General features: G+C 37.7%; 1 protein-coding gene across 1 annotated transcript; it reads left to right on the top strand.

Moving 5' to 3' along the window:
* The first annotated feature begins 12817 nt into the window (after nucleotides 1–12817).
* Nucleotides 12818–13875, top strand: Pom121l12 (POM121 transmembrane nucleoporin like 12). The gene has a single exon (XM_021210158.1). It carries the CDS (start codon nucleotides 12830–12832, stop codon nucleotides 13691–13693), a length of 864 nt encoding a protein of 287 aa, XP_021065817.1. The 5' UTR covers nucleotides 12818–12829; the 3' UTR covers nucleotides 13694–13875.
* The last annotated feature ends 1248 nt before the right edge of the window (nucleotides 13876–15123 follow it).

Here is a 15123-nt window from a genome sequence, read left to right as displayed (position 1 = left end):
TGGTGGGTGGGGACATCCTCATGGAGTTGGGGGGGGTTGGGGGTAGGGGTGAGCTGGGGGCGGGTTGGGGGCCTGGGGATACACCGTGGTAAGAGGAGGTATGGGATGTGGAACAATCAGATGGTAAACCAGGAGGGGAATAAAGTCTAGTCTTTAAAATGGTCAAATAAAAGTTTAAAAAAAAAGGAGATTCTGTGAGAAAATTATCATTGGTGGAGGTTGGAGTTAACACTCAATGTAGGAAAGGTGAGGATATATGTGGAGAAAATAGATGGTCACTACGTTCCACAGAAACATACACTTATACATCTGCAGAAATCAAAGTGTGATTAGTTTTACCTAAAAAGCAAATATGATATTTAGTGGTGAATATCATTTTTTCTGATTAGAAAACTGCAGGCAAATGCTTATGCTTACAATTGTTAAATGTTTTTATTTTTATTTTTTACTGACACAGTTAACAAATTAGACTCATCCATCTACAATTTCCATCACAGACTTTTTTTTAATTGCCTGACAATTAGAGCTACATTTCCGAATGCTTTAAATGTTGCTCAATTTTTGCAGAATTTCTGAAAGATCCAGTCTGAAGTGACCAGTAATACAATCGGTGAAGTAATATTTATGGGACAAACTAAAATTTAGTGTTTGATTTAAAATGTATAAGTCAGTATGCTAATGTAGAACGTGTGTTAATTCATAACCATTGGTAGATTGTCTATCTTGGAAAACTCATTTTCATTGGTTGTGATCATATTACAGGATTTTGATGGAAACACATTGTTATAATTCAGAAAATCTCATATATTTTCCAATTGTAGCCTCTCCCAGCCTTGAGCATGCTGCCACTGTCAGCTGGTCCACCTGGAGTCTTCTGATCTAGATTAGGTCTATTGTTCTGCCATGTTTGTGGTTTCCTCCAAGGAGGCCACTATCTGCTGAGAGGCTGAACCTGTTCTCCTGACAAGATCCTGGCATGGTGGGGGATGGGATCCCCTCCCCTCTTTATAAACTCAGACTCTTAAGTAAACATTGGCCTTGATCAGAAAACTTTGTCCTGGCTCTTTACAATTTCTCCCATACATCCCCAGCCTTCCTTTCAGGAACCTGGTTCCTATAGCTGCAGGTGGCTACATCCAAATATTCAGATACAGAATGATTTTATGATTTTTTGTCATGGGTTGAAGAGAAACCTTTTTGAATGGGCTTCATCTACAAAGCTCAATCAAACAGCTTTTAGAAAATAACCCTCTCCTAACACTGCTGCACATAATTCTTTCAGCAGAAAATCCAGTATAGTATGTGCTGCTGTTCAGCATATATTCCAGAACAGCAAGCATACCAGTGAATACACACTCAACCACTGTTGACCTATAATTGAGAGTCCTAAACTTTTGCTTTACTTTACTTTACTATGTATCTTGCTTCATGACACAATAAATTATATGTCTCTAGTTACTGGCAATGACTTAAATATATAATTTTGACAGACCCTTCAGTAGATATTGCCTTATTGGTCTCAACTAAAGATGTGACCAAAACCAAGGTCATGCTGCCTCTTATGAGGGTTGGCTTCTTATTAAATGGGCCCATCAACAAAATGTGCATTGGTCCCCAGACAATTAACAATCATTCACTCTTTACAATAAATATTTTCATGATTTATGTAGTTTTAATATGGATTAGAATAGCTTTCTCATTTCATTTTAACTGAAGACTATTTACAATTATTCTAGTAGAAGGTCTGGCTTGCAGAAAGCATCTACTCAATGTAGTACCTGTGGAGCTCATCTTTCTTAAAAGCTACAGAAATATGTCTCCTACTGTGATATCCAATGCACCAAAAAGCTTCTTGGGAAAATCATCCATTCATTATGCCTTGGTAATTACTGTTTTGTGTCTGAATAATTTTAACAAGCTGTGAGACTTTAAATTATGACTCTAGGAGAGTTACAAGAACATAACTTGCTACAGGTTACACAGAACATCACTGGTTCATTCATTCTATGAATTGAAGGCTTTACTCTCAAATTTCACTTTAACTCCCAAATATAACCACCAAACACAGACACTATTGCATATGCCAGAAAGATTTTGCTGGCAGGACACTGACATAGCTCTCTCATATGAGTCTATGCCAATGCCTGGCAAATACAGAAGTGGACGCTCACAGTCATCTATTTGATGGAACACAGGGCCCCTAATGAAGGAGCTAGAGAATGTACCCTAGAAGCTAAAGGGGTCTGCAACCCTATAGGAGGAACAACGATATGAAATAACCAGTACACCCCAGAACTGTGTCTCTAGTTGCATATGTAGCAGAGGATGGCTCAGTAGGCCATCAATGGGAGGAGAGGCCCTTGGTCTTGTGAAGATCATATGCCCCAGTACAGGGGAATGCCGGGGCCAGGAAGCAGGAGTGGGTGGGTTGGGGAGCAAGGCATGTACATGGGACTTTGGGAATAGCATTTGATATGTAAATGAAGAAAATATCTAATACAAAAAAATAAGAAAAAATAAAAAAAAATAAAACCACATTTCTCCATTTTCTTATAATAAGGTTCTTGATGCTGTGTAGGGATGTATATATGGTGAAATAAGAAAGACCATAGCAGGGCATGATGGCAGATATACACATCTCAGCACTGTGGGTCACAGGTAGGGGATTGTGAGCTTAAGGTCCACAAGAAGTATATGGCTGGTTCATTTTCTCAAGAATTAAAAAGCAACAACAAAACAGGTGTATCAATGAGATTTTTCTACTACATTAAATATAGGTGCCTATTTTTTCTTCAATGAAGCTAAATTCATGAGTGTAGAATAAAATTTGAAATCCAGGGCTGGTGAGATGGCTCAATGGGTAAGAGCACCCGACTGCTCTTCCGAAAGTCCAGAGTTCAAATCCCAGCAACCACATGGTGGCTCACAACCATCTGTAACAAGATCTGACGCCCTCTTCTGGAGTGTCTGAAGACAGCTACAGTGTACTTACATATAATAAATAAATAAATCTAAAAAAAAAATTTGAAATCCAGATTGTAGAAAAAGTTCTGTCAATAAGTGTTACAAAGTGCCATATACTACCTCCATAAACAGTGTTTGTCGCATGGTCAAATGGCACAATATTTATTTTTCTTAGATTTTACCATCATATTCATTATCATTACATTATTTACTTTTGTATTTAAAATGTGTGCTATAAGTGCATGAAAATCAAAGGACAACTTGAAGTAATTGTAGGTCCAGGGGACTAAACTGAAGTCATCAGGCTTGGCTGCAACTGACTTTTTTACTAATTGAATCACTGTGTTTGCCTTTAATTACTTTTTATATCATGAGAAGAGAACCATGTTATTATCCTGATCAAAGGTGTGGGCTTTTATGAATGGACATAATACTCTAATATAGTTTTGCAAAAATGAAGAGGAAACAGGATGCAATGATGAACCTGTGCACTCAAGTATGTCATCTCATCAATATTGGCCAACAATGGGATGGCATCAGATACCACAGGCAATCAGCTAGTTGAGGATTTCTCTGGAAGTCTGAAAATTGCATTTACTGGCAGATTTAAAATAGACTTTGAACAACTTTCAGAAATTTGTATCCATTAGTAAGTCAAAAAGAAAGATGTGGAATTGTACAAGACATTCTAATGTGTACCTAGCCTCTGCTCTTTGTTTGTGTGTGTGTGTGCCTGTGTGTACCTGTGTGTGCACATGTGTGTGTGTGTACTTTCTCATTTCCAATGTGCTCCATTATGGTTACCCAAGATTGTTGGTCCCTCTACACAGATTTATCTGCTAGAATTTTAGAATGTAAAAGCAAGTACAATGTCTACTGAATCTTAATTATCATCTTAACAACATTCTAAGATGACCTGAATAAATACTAAATTTAGAACTTTCCTTTATGCAATTCCAGGTGGCTTAAATAGAAGCAAATCATAAAATATTAATAATAGAGAAGTTTATAATAAGTTTTTTTCTTTGTATTATGCCCATTTGCACAATCAATGTTACCTGGAAAGCTGTTTGAAAGGTCAGTCATTAAGATCCATGGAGTATTAGTCTGTTTTAGCAAGAAAATACTTTGGGATTTATTTTATTTACTTACTAGAAGACACAATCTAGAGAGTCCCCATATAAGATTTGGTATTTGGTATTTGGGCATGGCCTATGTTGTGAATAAAAATCACAATAAGGAATGAGATCTCTCACCATGAACCTGTAAAATGACTTCGTATTTAAGAAATTTAAGAGTGGCTTTTACCAGATTGCCTAGGGAATACAGTGGCTGACTTGTGCTGAAGACATGTGCTGGGATTCTGTTTCATAGTGTTGGATATCTCAACAATTGAAATCTGATGCTAAAAACCAACCCTAGAGGATCCCAGAAGAGCTGTTGGTGTTTAATCTATGTTGGAACACAAAGAATCGGGTTCTAACATCAATGAAGTATTGCAGCAGTGGCAAAAAAAGCAAGATAAAGAAGGCTTTCCCGCTTCATTTCCTTTTTTTTGTTTGTTTTTTGCTTTCTTTTTGGATATTTTCTTTATTTACATTTCAAATGTTATCTCTTTCCCCAGTTTTCCCCCTCCCCCTGATTCTATGAGGGTGTTCCCCCACCTAACCAACCACAACCACGCTCAGCACTACATCCAGGCATTACCCTACACTAGAGCATCCAGTCATCACAGGACCAAGGGCCTCTCCCATTGATGCCTAACAAGGTCATCATCTAATATATATGTGGCTGGAGCAATGGGTCAGGGCATGTGTACTTTTTGGTTGATGGTTGAGTCTCTGGGAGCTCTCAGGGATCTGGTTGGTTAATGTTGTTGTTCTTCCTAAGGGGTTGCAAACACTTTAAGCTCATTAAGTCCGTTCTCTGACACCTCCATTGGGTCCCTCTTGCTCAGTCCAATGGTTGGCTGCAATCATCCACCTCTGTACTTCTCAGGCTCTGGCAGAGCCTTTCAGGAGACAGCTATATTTCAGACTCCTGACAGCAAGCACTTCTTGGCATCCACAATGCTGTCTGGATTTGGTGATGACTGTATGTGGGATAGATCTGCAGGTAGAGCAGTATCTGGATAGCCTTTCTTTTAGTCTCTACTCCACACTTTGTCTCCTTATTTCCTCCCTTGATTATTTTGTTCTCTCTTCTATCAAGGACCAAAGCAATCACATTTTGGTCTTTCTTTTTCTTGAGCTTCATGTGGTCTATGAGTTGTCTCTTGGGTATTCTGAGCTCTTGGGCTAACATCTACTTATCAGTGAGTTCATACTATGTGTGTTCTTTTGTGACTGGTTTACAACACTCAGGATAAGTGTTCCATCCATTTGCCTAAGAATTTCATAAATTCATTATTTTTAATAGCTGAGTAGTACTCCATTATGTAAATGTACCACATTTTCCGTATCCTTACCTCTGTTGAAGGACATCTGGGTTCTTTTCATCTTCCAGCTATTCTAAATAAAGCTTCTATGAGCATAGTAGAACATGTGAGATTATTATATATTGGCACATCTATTGGGTATATACCCAGGAGTGGTATAGCTGGGTTCTCGTGTAATACTATCTCCAATGTTCTGAGGAACCATCAGACTAATTTCCAGAGTGGTTGTATAAGCTTGCAGGTCCATCAACAATGAAGGAGTATTCTACTTTCTCCACATCCTCACCAGCATCTACTGTCACCTTAGTTTTTGTTCTTAGCTATTCTGACTGGTCTGAGGTAGAATCTCAGGGTTGTTTTGATTTGCATTTCCCTAATGACTGAGAGGGATTCAGGGGTGGTTCAATACATGGAAATCTATCAATGTAATCCACTATATAAACAAATTCAAATAAAAAAAAACCCACATGACCATCACATTAGATGCTGAAAAAAGCATTAAAAAAATTCAACACCCTTCATGATAAAAATCTTGGAAAGATAAGGAACTCAAGGCTCATACTTAAACATGGTAGAAGTAATATACATCAAACCAGTAGCCAACATCAAACTAAGTGGAGCAAATTTGAAGCAACCACACTAAAATCCTGGACTAGACAAGGCTGCCCACTCTCTCCCTCCCTATTCAATATAGTACTTGAAGTCCTAGTCAGAGCAATTAGACAACAAAAGGAGGTCAAAGAGATACAAATTGGAAATGAAGAAGTCAAAATATCACTATTTTCAGATGATATGATAGTATATTTAAATGACCCACAAAATTCCAATAGAGAACTCCTAAACTTGATCAACAATTTCAGCAAAGTGGCTGGATATAAAATTAACTCAAGCAAATCAGTGGCCTGCCTCCACTCAAAGGATAAACAGGCTGAGAAAGACATGAGGGAAATGATGCCCCTCGTAATCGTCACAAATAATAAAAAATGCCTTGGTGTGATTCTAACCAAGCAAGTGAAAGATCTGTATGACAAGAACTTCAAGTATCTGAAGAAAGAAATTGAAGATCTCAGAAGATAAAAAGATCTCCCATGAACATCATTTGGTGTGTTTAATATAGTAAAAATGGCCATGTTGCCAAAAGCAATCTACAGATTCAATGCAATCCCCATCAAAATTCCAACTCAATTCTTCATAGATTTAGAAAGAGCAATTTTCAAATTTATCTAGAATAAAAAAACCCAGGATAGTGAAAACTGTTGTCAACAATAAATGAACTTCTGGAGAAATCACCATCCCTGACCTCATGTTGCATTATAGAGCAATAGTGATTAAAACTGTGTCATTGGTACTGAGACAGGCATGTAGGATTTTAGACCCAGAAATGAACCCACACACCTATGGTCACTTGATCTTTAACAAAGGAGCTAAAACTATGCACTGGAACGAAAGACAGCATTTTCAACAAATGCGGCTGGTTCAACTGGCAGTCAGCATGTACAAGAATGCACATCAATCCATTCTTATTTCCTTGTACAAAGTGCAAGCCCAAGTAGATCAAGATCCTCCACATAAAACAAGATATACTGAAACTAGTAGAAGAGAAATTGGTAAGAGCCTCAAATACATAGGTATAGGGGAAATTTTCCTGAACAGGACACCAATGGCTTATGCTCTAAGATCAAAGGTAGACAAATGGGACTTCATAAAATTGCAAAGCATCTGTAAGGCAAAGGACACTGTCAATAAGACAAAACAGCAACCAACAGATTGGGAAAAGATCTTTACCAATTTTATATCTGATAGAGGGCTAATATCCAAAATATACAGAGAACTCACAAAGTTAGATTCCAGAGAACCAAATAACCCTATTAAAATGGGATACAGAGCTAATCAAAAAATTCTCAACTGAGGAATATTGAATGGCCAGGAAGCACCTAAAGGAAAGTTCAACATTCCTTCTTATTTCTTGTCTAGGTTGGTATTGGGGTGTTACCTACACTGATGGTGGGTTTTCCCACTTGAATGGATTGTGAAAATCTTTCATAGGAGTGCCCAGCAGCTAGTTTTTGATCCCAGGTGTAGTTAAATTAATTTTAAAGTCAATCAAGGTAAACTAATTGATTTCTTATTAGATTTGTAACTTGATCAACAGGAGGGTATTTAATGGTTATTTTCTTTAAGCATGTGTGTGTGTGTGTGTGTGTGTGTGTGTGTGTGTGTATGTGTATGTATGTGTTTGTTTGTGAAGTTTTTAAAATTAAAACATTACAGTCATTCTTGTACATAAATGCTTATTGTAGCACTATGTAAAATAGCTAGGTTATGAAATTAACCTAAATTTCTAATAACAAAGAAATGTAGAAACAATCTTATATTTTTACATGCTTCTCAAACCTCTCAAAAAATTTGTGTTAGTCTCAAAAAATTAATGCTGTGGAGATAATCACATCAAATAATAAAGCTAGTCTCAGAAGGAATTAATATATGATTTTCTTACATGTGTCTCCTCAATTTTTTATAAATACATAAAATCAAGTATGTGCACATGAGAGAAAAATAGAAATGAAACTGTTCTGGAGATGAAAGAGTATTAGTATGAAGAAGAAAAGTGAGAAATCCAAAGAGAGGGCAAGATGTGGGTATGATATGCTCAACACAGACTAAGTATGTGTACGAACACCTCTTTAGGGAATAACGTATAATGAACAATGAATAAACACAATAGAAAGTGAACACACACATACACATGGAGAGAGAAAGAGAGAGTCAGAGACAGAGAGAGAGAGAGACAGAGAGAGACAGAGAGACAGAGAGACAGAGGACACAGCCTAACTAAACTAAAACAACGACTGTGAATCTGTTTTGCTTAAACAAAGAAATGCTAGTGAAAATAAAGCACATGAGATTTTCTACATCATGCATTCAGTGCACACAGACAGGCTCTGCTGAAATGCACTAAATACAGACAAGAATCAAAAGTCAGGTAATTAGCAGGATGAGGACAATGAGTAGAGACCTGAACTCTCACACTCTGCTGGAGAGTCTTAAATATTCCTGCCACTATGGAAAACATTTTGGCATCTTTTTTCCATCTTTCAATGTACCATTACCAAATGGACCCAAAATTTTATTTTTTAAAAAATTGAAAATACTTGATTAAAACATGTTTAACTATGCATGTTTAAAACTGTGTTATTCATAATACAAATGCATAGACAAATTAAATATCCATGTACTGATAAAAGGATACATGATCTCTCTCTCTCTCTCTCTCTCTGTATATATATATATATATATATATATATATATATATATATATATATGTGTGTGTGTGTGTGTGTGTATACATGTGTGATATATCACAAATATACACATATATACACATAGGAATTTATTTCATGTCAGGAACATTATAGGCATACATGATTCAATCAGAAGAATGTAAAAGAAACCAGTCAGGAAGGACCACATCTTGTACAACTCCACAAAGAGGATGTCCTTGAAAGAGTAATCTGTGGAGATACGACATAGATTAGTAGTTGTTGATGGCTGAGAGAAGTTTAGGTAAAAGTTGATAATAGATTCAGATACATCTTTTTTGTGAAGTGATGGAATCATTGAAACTTACTATTGTAGTTGGGTGATCCTCTCTGGGAATGCAACAAAAGCTAATGAATCTTGAATTGCAAATGGCCAAGTTGTGTGCTATTTCAATTATATATTGAGATGCTTTTAAACATTTACTTAAGAATACTCTCAAGGTAAAATTTTAAGAGAAGTAATGAAAATTATAAGCAAAATTTGTCCCCAAGCTCTTGAACAAAGATTCACCTTGACAAAATGAGAGAACACAAACACTTTTCTGCTTAGATAGAATAGATTACAGAATAACAAACACATATGTAGTATTGCTTAGGGAATGAGTAATGTAGACAATAAATGGGAAATAGTGTAAAGATAATATTTCTGTGAAAAGAAATGTAAAGTGATGTATTCATACTGTGTTTTCTTTTCAAATTTTATTTGCCTTTATTTTATTTTATTATTTTGTTTTGAGAACTTCATAGCTAAATACAATATTTTCTGATCATACACTTGTATTCTGTTTATTTCAGTTATGCTATTTCCTATCAAACCTTCCTAATCAAATTTCATGATATGCTTTATTTAAAACCCTGAGTTTGTTTAGTGCTGCCTATATGTGCGTAAGTACAGAGTCTTTTGCAGTAGCATCAGTGGCAACTCATGGAATACCTTGAAGAAAACTGACTCCCCCTCATCTCAGACACATTCATTGCCGAGAACTATACAACTGGGAAAGACTCTCTCCCTTCCACATGCAGGGGTTTTAGTTGACTTGGTCTTTTGAAGGTTGTGTGAATGTACTATATTTGTGCTCTATTTACAGTATAAACTTTAGGATTTAGACAATGTTCTAGTTGGCTATCTGTTCTTTGCTTTATCATTCTAATTAAAGAAAACGTAGAAACTTGTAAATTTATTCTTTATTACAGGCAATATTACCTTATTGAGGGAAGTCAGGTCAGGATCTCAAACAGGAATTTGAAGCAAAACATGAAGGAACATGGCTTGCTGTCTCACTTGCTAGCTCATATTTAGCAAACATTTTTTCCAATATTGGATCATCAGCAAAATTGTGCTTCACACTATGGGACTGACCTTCCTAAATCAATCAACAATAAAGAAAACCATTCATTGACTTTCACACAGACCAACCAAAGAAAATCACTTACTTGAGACCCACTCCTTGGGTTTCAAGTTGGCAGTTAATTCTAACTGGGACAGGCACAATAACCCAACATTCATTTTGTTTATCACAGTTGGCTATAGGAAATATAAAATTGTATCATCAAGGAGAATAAAGTACATCTATAAAGAAATCTGTACCCAAAGGCATTACCTTTCCACTACAGTGATAATACTTCCTGAGATTGCCAAGTTTTTAAATTCTTGACATTATAAAGAATTGTATGGCCGGGCATGGTGGTGCACGTCTTTAATCCCAGCACTTGGGAGGCAGAGGCAGGCGGATTTCTGAGTTCAAGGCCAGCCTGGTCTACAAAGTGAGTTCCAGGACAGCCAGGGCTACATANCTTATATAAAGGGGAAGGCACTCCTGTGTAGCCAGAAACCCTGTCTCGAAAAAAAAAAAAAAAAAAAAAAAAAAAAAAAGAATTGTATGATCGACAAGATAATGAAGAATTGTATGATTGACAAGACTGTTACAATCTAGAATTATTATTTTTTTTTTGCTTTTAAAGTTGTATTCTGTAGATTGTTACTTAAGGACCTTAAAAAAATGAAAGTTAGCCAGTGAAGGGAAATTTTTCATTTGTCAGTACTGTGGTCTTCTCTATGAGCTTCTAACAACATGGACATTCTTATCAAACTCTATTGTGGTCCACCACATGCCTTTCTTCAAACCAGGAAGAACCTGTTTTGTTCTTGGATTTGTTTCTTATGTGTGTTTCTGCACAATTTCCTTAGAAGATAAATAGTGAAGAATAATATTAACAACTATTCTAGAAGAATAAAAAATGTATACACTTACTGAAATAGAAACTAGTTTGTTTCTTCATGCTGTCCTGTACCACTGTGATCCATTCAGTGGTATTCTATTCACATGTATCTATGAAAGGTGCTTAAGAGTAGTAACATTTCATATAGCCTATACCTGTCTTTTAAATGTAACTATTATAATCACTTAGCAACACTTTTGTTGTTTAGCACTAGGGAATTTTTCTTGTTACTTTTTGCACACAGTGCCTATCCTTTACTGCTATGATGAAATAAATTGGGTGGGCTACCATACAAAATAAAAAGGGTTGTTTTGATTACTGTTAAGGAGGCTCACAGGCATCAGAGGTTCTGCATCAGATGGGCTCTGTTGAAGCCTCATGTGGATAGTGCCACAATGACAGAAGCATCATAAGCAAAAAAGGTAGGTGAAACTTGCCCAGGAAGCCACAGGCATCAAGAAATGGCAAACTTGTTTCTGTCAGAACTCTTGAAAGAGCTATCTTGAGGATTTCCTGAATTCCTTTGAGGGCACACTCCTAGTGCACCAATGATCTCTTGCTATAATGAATGGGGGTGGGGTGGGGTGCAAACTTGGTCTCCAAACTATAAAATATATACTTTCAGTACAAAACAGAGAATAAGACATAAAGAAAGAGAAGGAGAGCAGAAAATGGAGAAAAAGGGAAGGAGACAAAGAGGAAGAGCAAAACAGTATTCAAAAATAAGAACAGCTAGCCAGGCATGGTGGCACATACCTTTAATCTCAGCACTCAGGAGGCAGAGGCAGGCGGATTTCCGAGTTCGAGGCCAGCCTGGTCTACAAAGTGAGTTCCTGGACAGCCAGGGTTACACAGAGAAACCCTGTCTTAAAAAACCAAAAAAAAAAAAAAAAAAAAAAAAAAAAAAAAAAAAAAAAAAAAAAAAAAAAAAAAAAAAAAAAAAAAACCAGCTATTTATGAAACCTTGGAAGGTAATATTACAGGAGTCTACATGAAATGAATATCAGTAGTAAAATATAAACTATGGACTATCACCACAATTTCCATAGAAGATAAATAGTGAACATTGACAACTATTGTGCAAGAATAAAACTGCACCACACTTACTGAAATAGAAGCTAGTTATTGTTTCTTAACATTCAAATGAACAATGCTCATTTTTCCTATAGTGAAAGAAAATACACTTCTGCGAACAGCCTGTATGAAATTTCTGTGAATTCCAAAATTCGTTACACCTTCTCTCTCAAAATGGCAAGGATAAAATTAGAATGAGGTTGCTGGTCAGGTGTTACATGGCACATAATAGAAAAAAATATGGTAGTCTCTTAAAAAGGCAAAGCAGGGATTACCATGACTCACCAAGCCTAGTTTGTTCACACGAACCACTGTATATTGAGTACCTGAAGCAGGATTATCCCTAACAGACATGGTGCACTTGGTGTAAATGCATTTATCCTTGCAATAGAATGAATTAGTGTATAAAGAGAAATGAAGTGTATTCCACAAAAGGGATGGTTGTTAAAATCACAGTGTTAAAGGAAAAGAAGCAGATACATAAGGCTGTTCTACCCAGAATACTTTTCCTATTGAAGTCCACAAAAGAATTCCAGAGAGGCTCAGTACTATGGAGCAAAAATATGTAGGAATGCATTTCTGAGTGACAGGACACATGTATTCATAAACATGTAAGATTTGTAGAGATTATAAGGGTCAGGTACAAGTAAGAATGAATAATATATGTATATCACATTAAGGAGAGGCCTGTGGGAACTGGGTTCCTCATATCTTGAAGCAGCAAAATATGTGTGGGTTCCCAGAATGCTCTCTTCGGCTCGTGCTCATTCTCTCTCAGGCTCGTGCTCACATTCAACGGTCCTGCCCGTGGCAGATGCTTGGTTTCCTGGAAGCTGTGAACATGGGCAGCTCCCTGGGCTCACCCCAGAGATCTCTGTCTGCCCCCAGGCACCGAAGGTCTAGGCCTTGGGCTGAGTGGGTTCAGCAAAGCCATGGACCCAAGGTTCCTGCTCCCCTCCACACGCCCCAGAGAGTGGTGGGAACCTGGAGGCGCTCAGCCATCAGACCTCCCACAGATGCCACCCTGGGCCTGGATCTCTCCAGTGCCTGGGACACCTATATGAAACGTTGGCTTTGGAGTGTAAGGAACCCTGGATGGACCTGCAGCCCGGTGACAGTCAGGATTGCCCCTCCTGAGGGCAGAGCTAGTCCCCTGGCCTCTCTAGGACACAGAGCACGCATTGCAGAGCATCCTGAGGAGCTTCCAGAACCCTGTGCCAAGGAGACAGTGCTGAAGGCTCTCAGCCAGTGCAAGAAGGGGACTAGACGATTTGATGAACCTCTGTGGTTCGAAGTCCCAGAGGTGAAAAACAGAAGACAGAATCCAGAACCCAAGCGTTCTTCAGCCTTTAAACCCTGGATAAAAAATGGAGTGGCTGTTTCTTTTGTTCCCAAGCCTGGGCCTCTGAACCAAAGCATCGACCACATGAGCGTCAATGTCTTTAAGAAGGAAACTGATCCTGAGCCCTGTATCCACACAGACATGCATGCTGTGTCAGAGCCCCATATGGAAAGCTATAAGAAGACCCAGGCCTCCTGTGACCCCTGTCTATCCCCTGGGCCCAAGACTGGAGCCTGTGGGGTCTCCTTGGCAGGTGGGGATTTCCATTCTTGTCTGAGTTCTGTCATCCCCTTTGAAGACTCCAGTAGACTTTCACTCCCTGGCCATACATTCTAGCCCAGTTTGGGTTGCGATACTTGCTTCAGCTCCCTATGTCCTGGCCTACCAAGCCCAAGTTATCTCTCATGACTATCAGAATACTCTGCCTCTAAGCCCAAATCAACATCTTGGAATTTGTCTCTCCTTCTTATTTGCCCAGTTTGTATAGTGAAACACTTACTTATTAAAACAATATTGTCAATGAGAAGTGATTTTCATGCAAACATTTTCCAGAAGGACAAGAGCTAATCCCAGACTTCTTTATTTATTTGAGATCCCAATCATTAGCTCAGTTTGGCTAGAGAGTAGTGAGAGAGAATTGAATCGTGAACCGTAGTGTAAAGTGTGGGTTCTCATCTAAGAAACAGGCATTCAATAAAACATCTAGGGTCTGGTTCATAGTTTTAGAAAGATGATTCTTGTTGCTTAGTGGGTTACCTGGCAGCAGCAACTGAAGTAGTAGCAACAGAAGTTCAACTGAGTGTGTCGTCTAAGAGCTGAGAATTGTTGGGGTTGAATGGAGAACCATGCAAGGTCATACATGTGTCCAGGAGGCAGATGAGTTACTGTTGGTACACTCTCTGGTATCACTGGGAACGTGAAGGATTGGGTAATTGTTTTATTTTTCATGATACTGAAGTAGATTCTGTGCTGCTTACTGACATAGAAAAAATACCAGCAGGAGAAAACATATTTGACGAAACAATGTTTCTGAGAGTGATGATATTCTTGATCTGGTAGATTTTTCAATTGTGCAACTGAATAAATGAGCCTGGAACTCTTAGATAGTCTGAAGCCAGGGAATTACTTCAGGATCCATGACCATATACATTCATGTATAACAAAGGATTAAGGCCAAATAAGGTTGAGAGAAGAATGGTACAATGTGTACAGGGAAGGGATGAGGCAAGGAGTCCGAGGTGTTCTAATATTATGAAATCAAAAGAAGGAAGGTAAGAAAAGCCTGGGGAAAACAGTCACTGGAGTGAAAGGGGATACAGTAGCAGTGGACACTGAAAAATATCCCAGAATTCATTTCTCAATCAATTCTGCTTTAGAAAAAATGTTTCATGCAAATAGGCCAGAGTCCTCAGCACAAAGACAAAATTCTTATACAATTCTCATTCTCTAGGCCTTCCCATGAAAAAAGATAGCTACTTCATTGTTCTGGTTCACCTAATCTGGAGACACACACAAAACTTCAGACAATACTCTAAATGTTACTTAGCCCAATTAGGATTAGATTTTCTAAAGGAATAGTGTTAACTTTGATCCTGGAATCAAAGCTGGGTGATAAAAAAATTAACAAATATTATCAAAAAGACAAAAGTTAAGAGTTAAGATGTAGAGGCAAAGGAAGCTCTTGAACACTGTAGATGGAAAGGGCAAAGTAGTAGATTCATTTTTCTAAAATACAGAAGTCCACAAAGAATTAGTAACAGAACCAG

Source organism: Mus pahari, chromosome 13 (genome assembly GCF_900095145.1).
Source record: "Mus pahari chromosome 13, PAHARI_EIJ_v1.1, whole genome shotgun sequence".
Lineage (NCBI taxonomy): Eukaryota > Metazoa > Chordata > Mammalia > Rodentia > Muridae > Mus > Mus pahari.
Note: the sequence above shows the minus strand (reverse complement) of the source record. Positions and strands in the feature narration are given on the sequence as shown.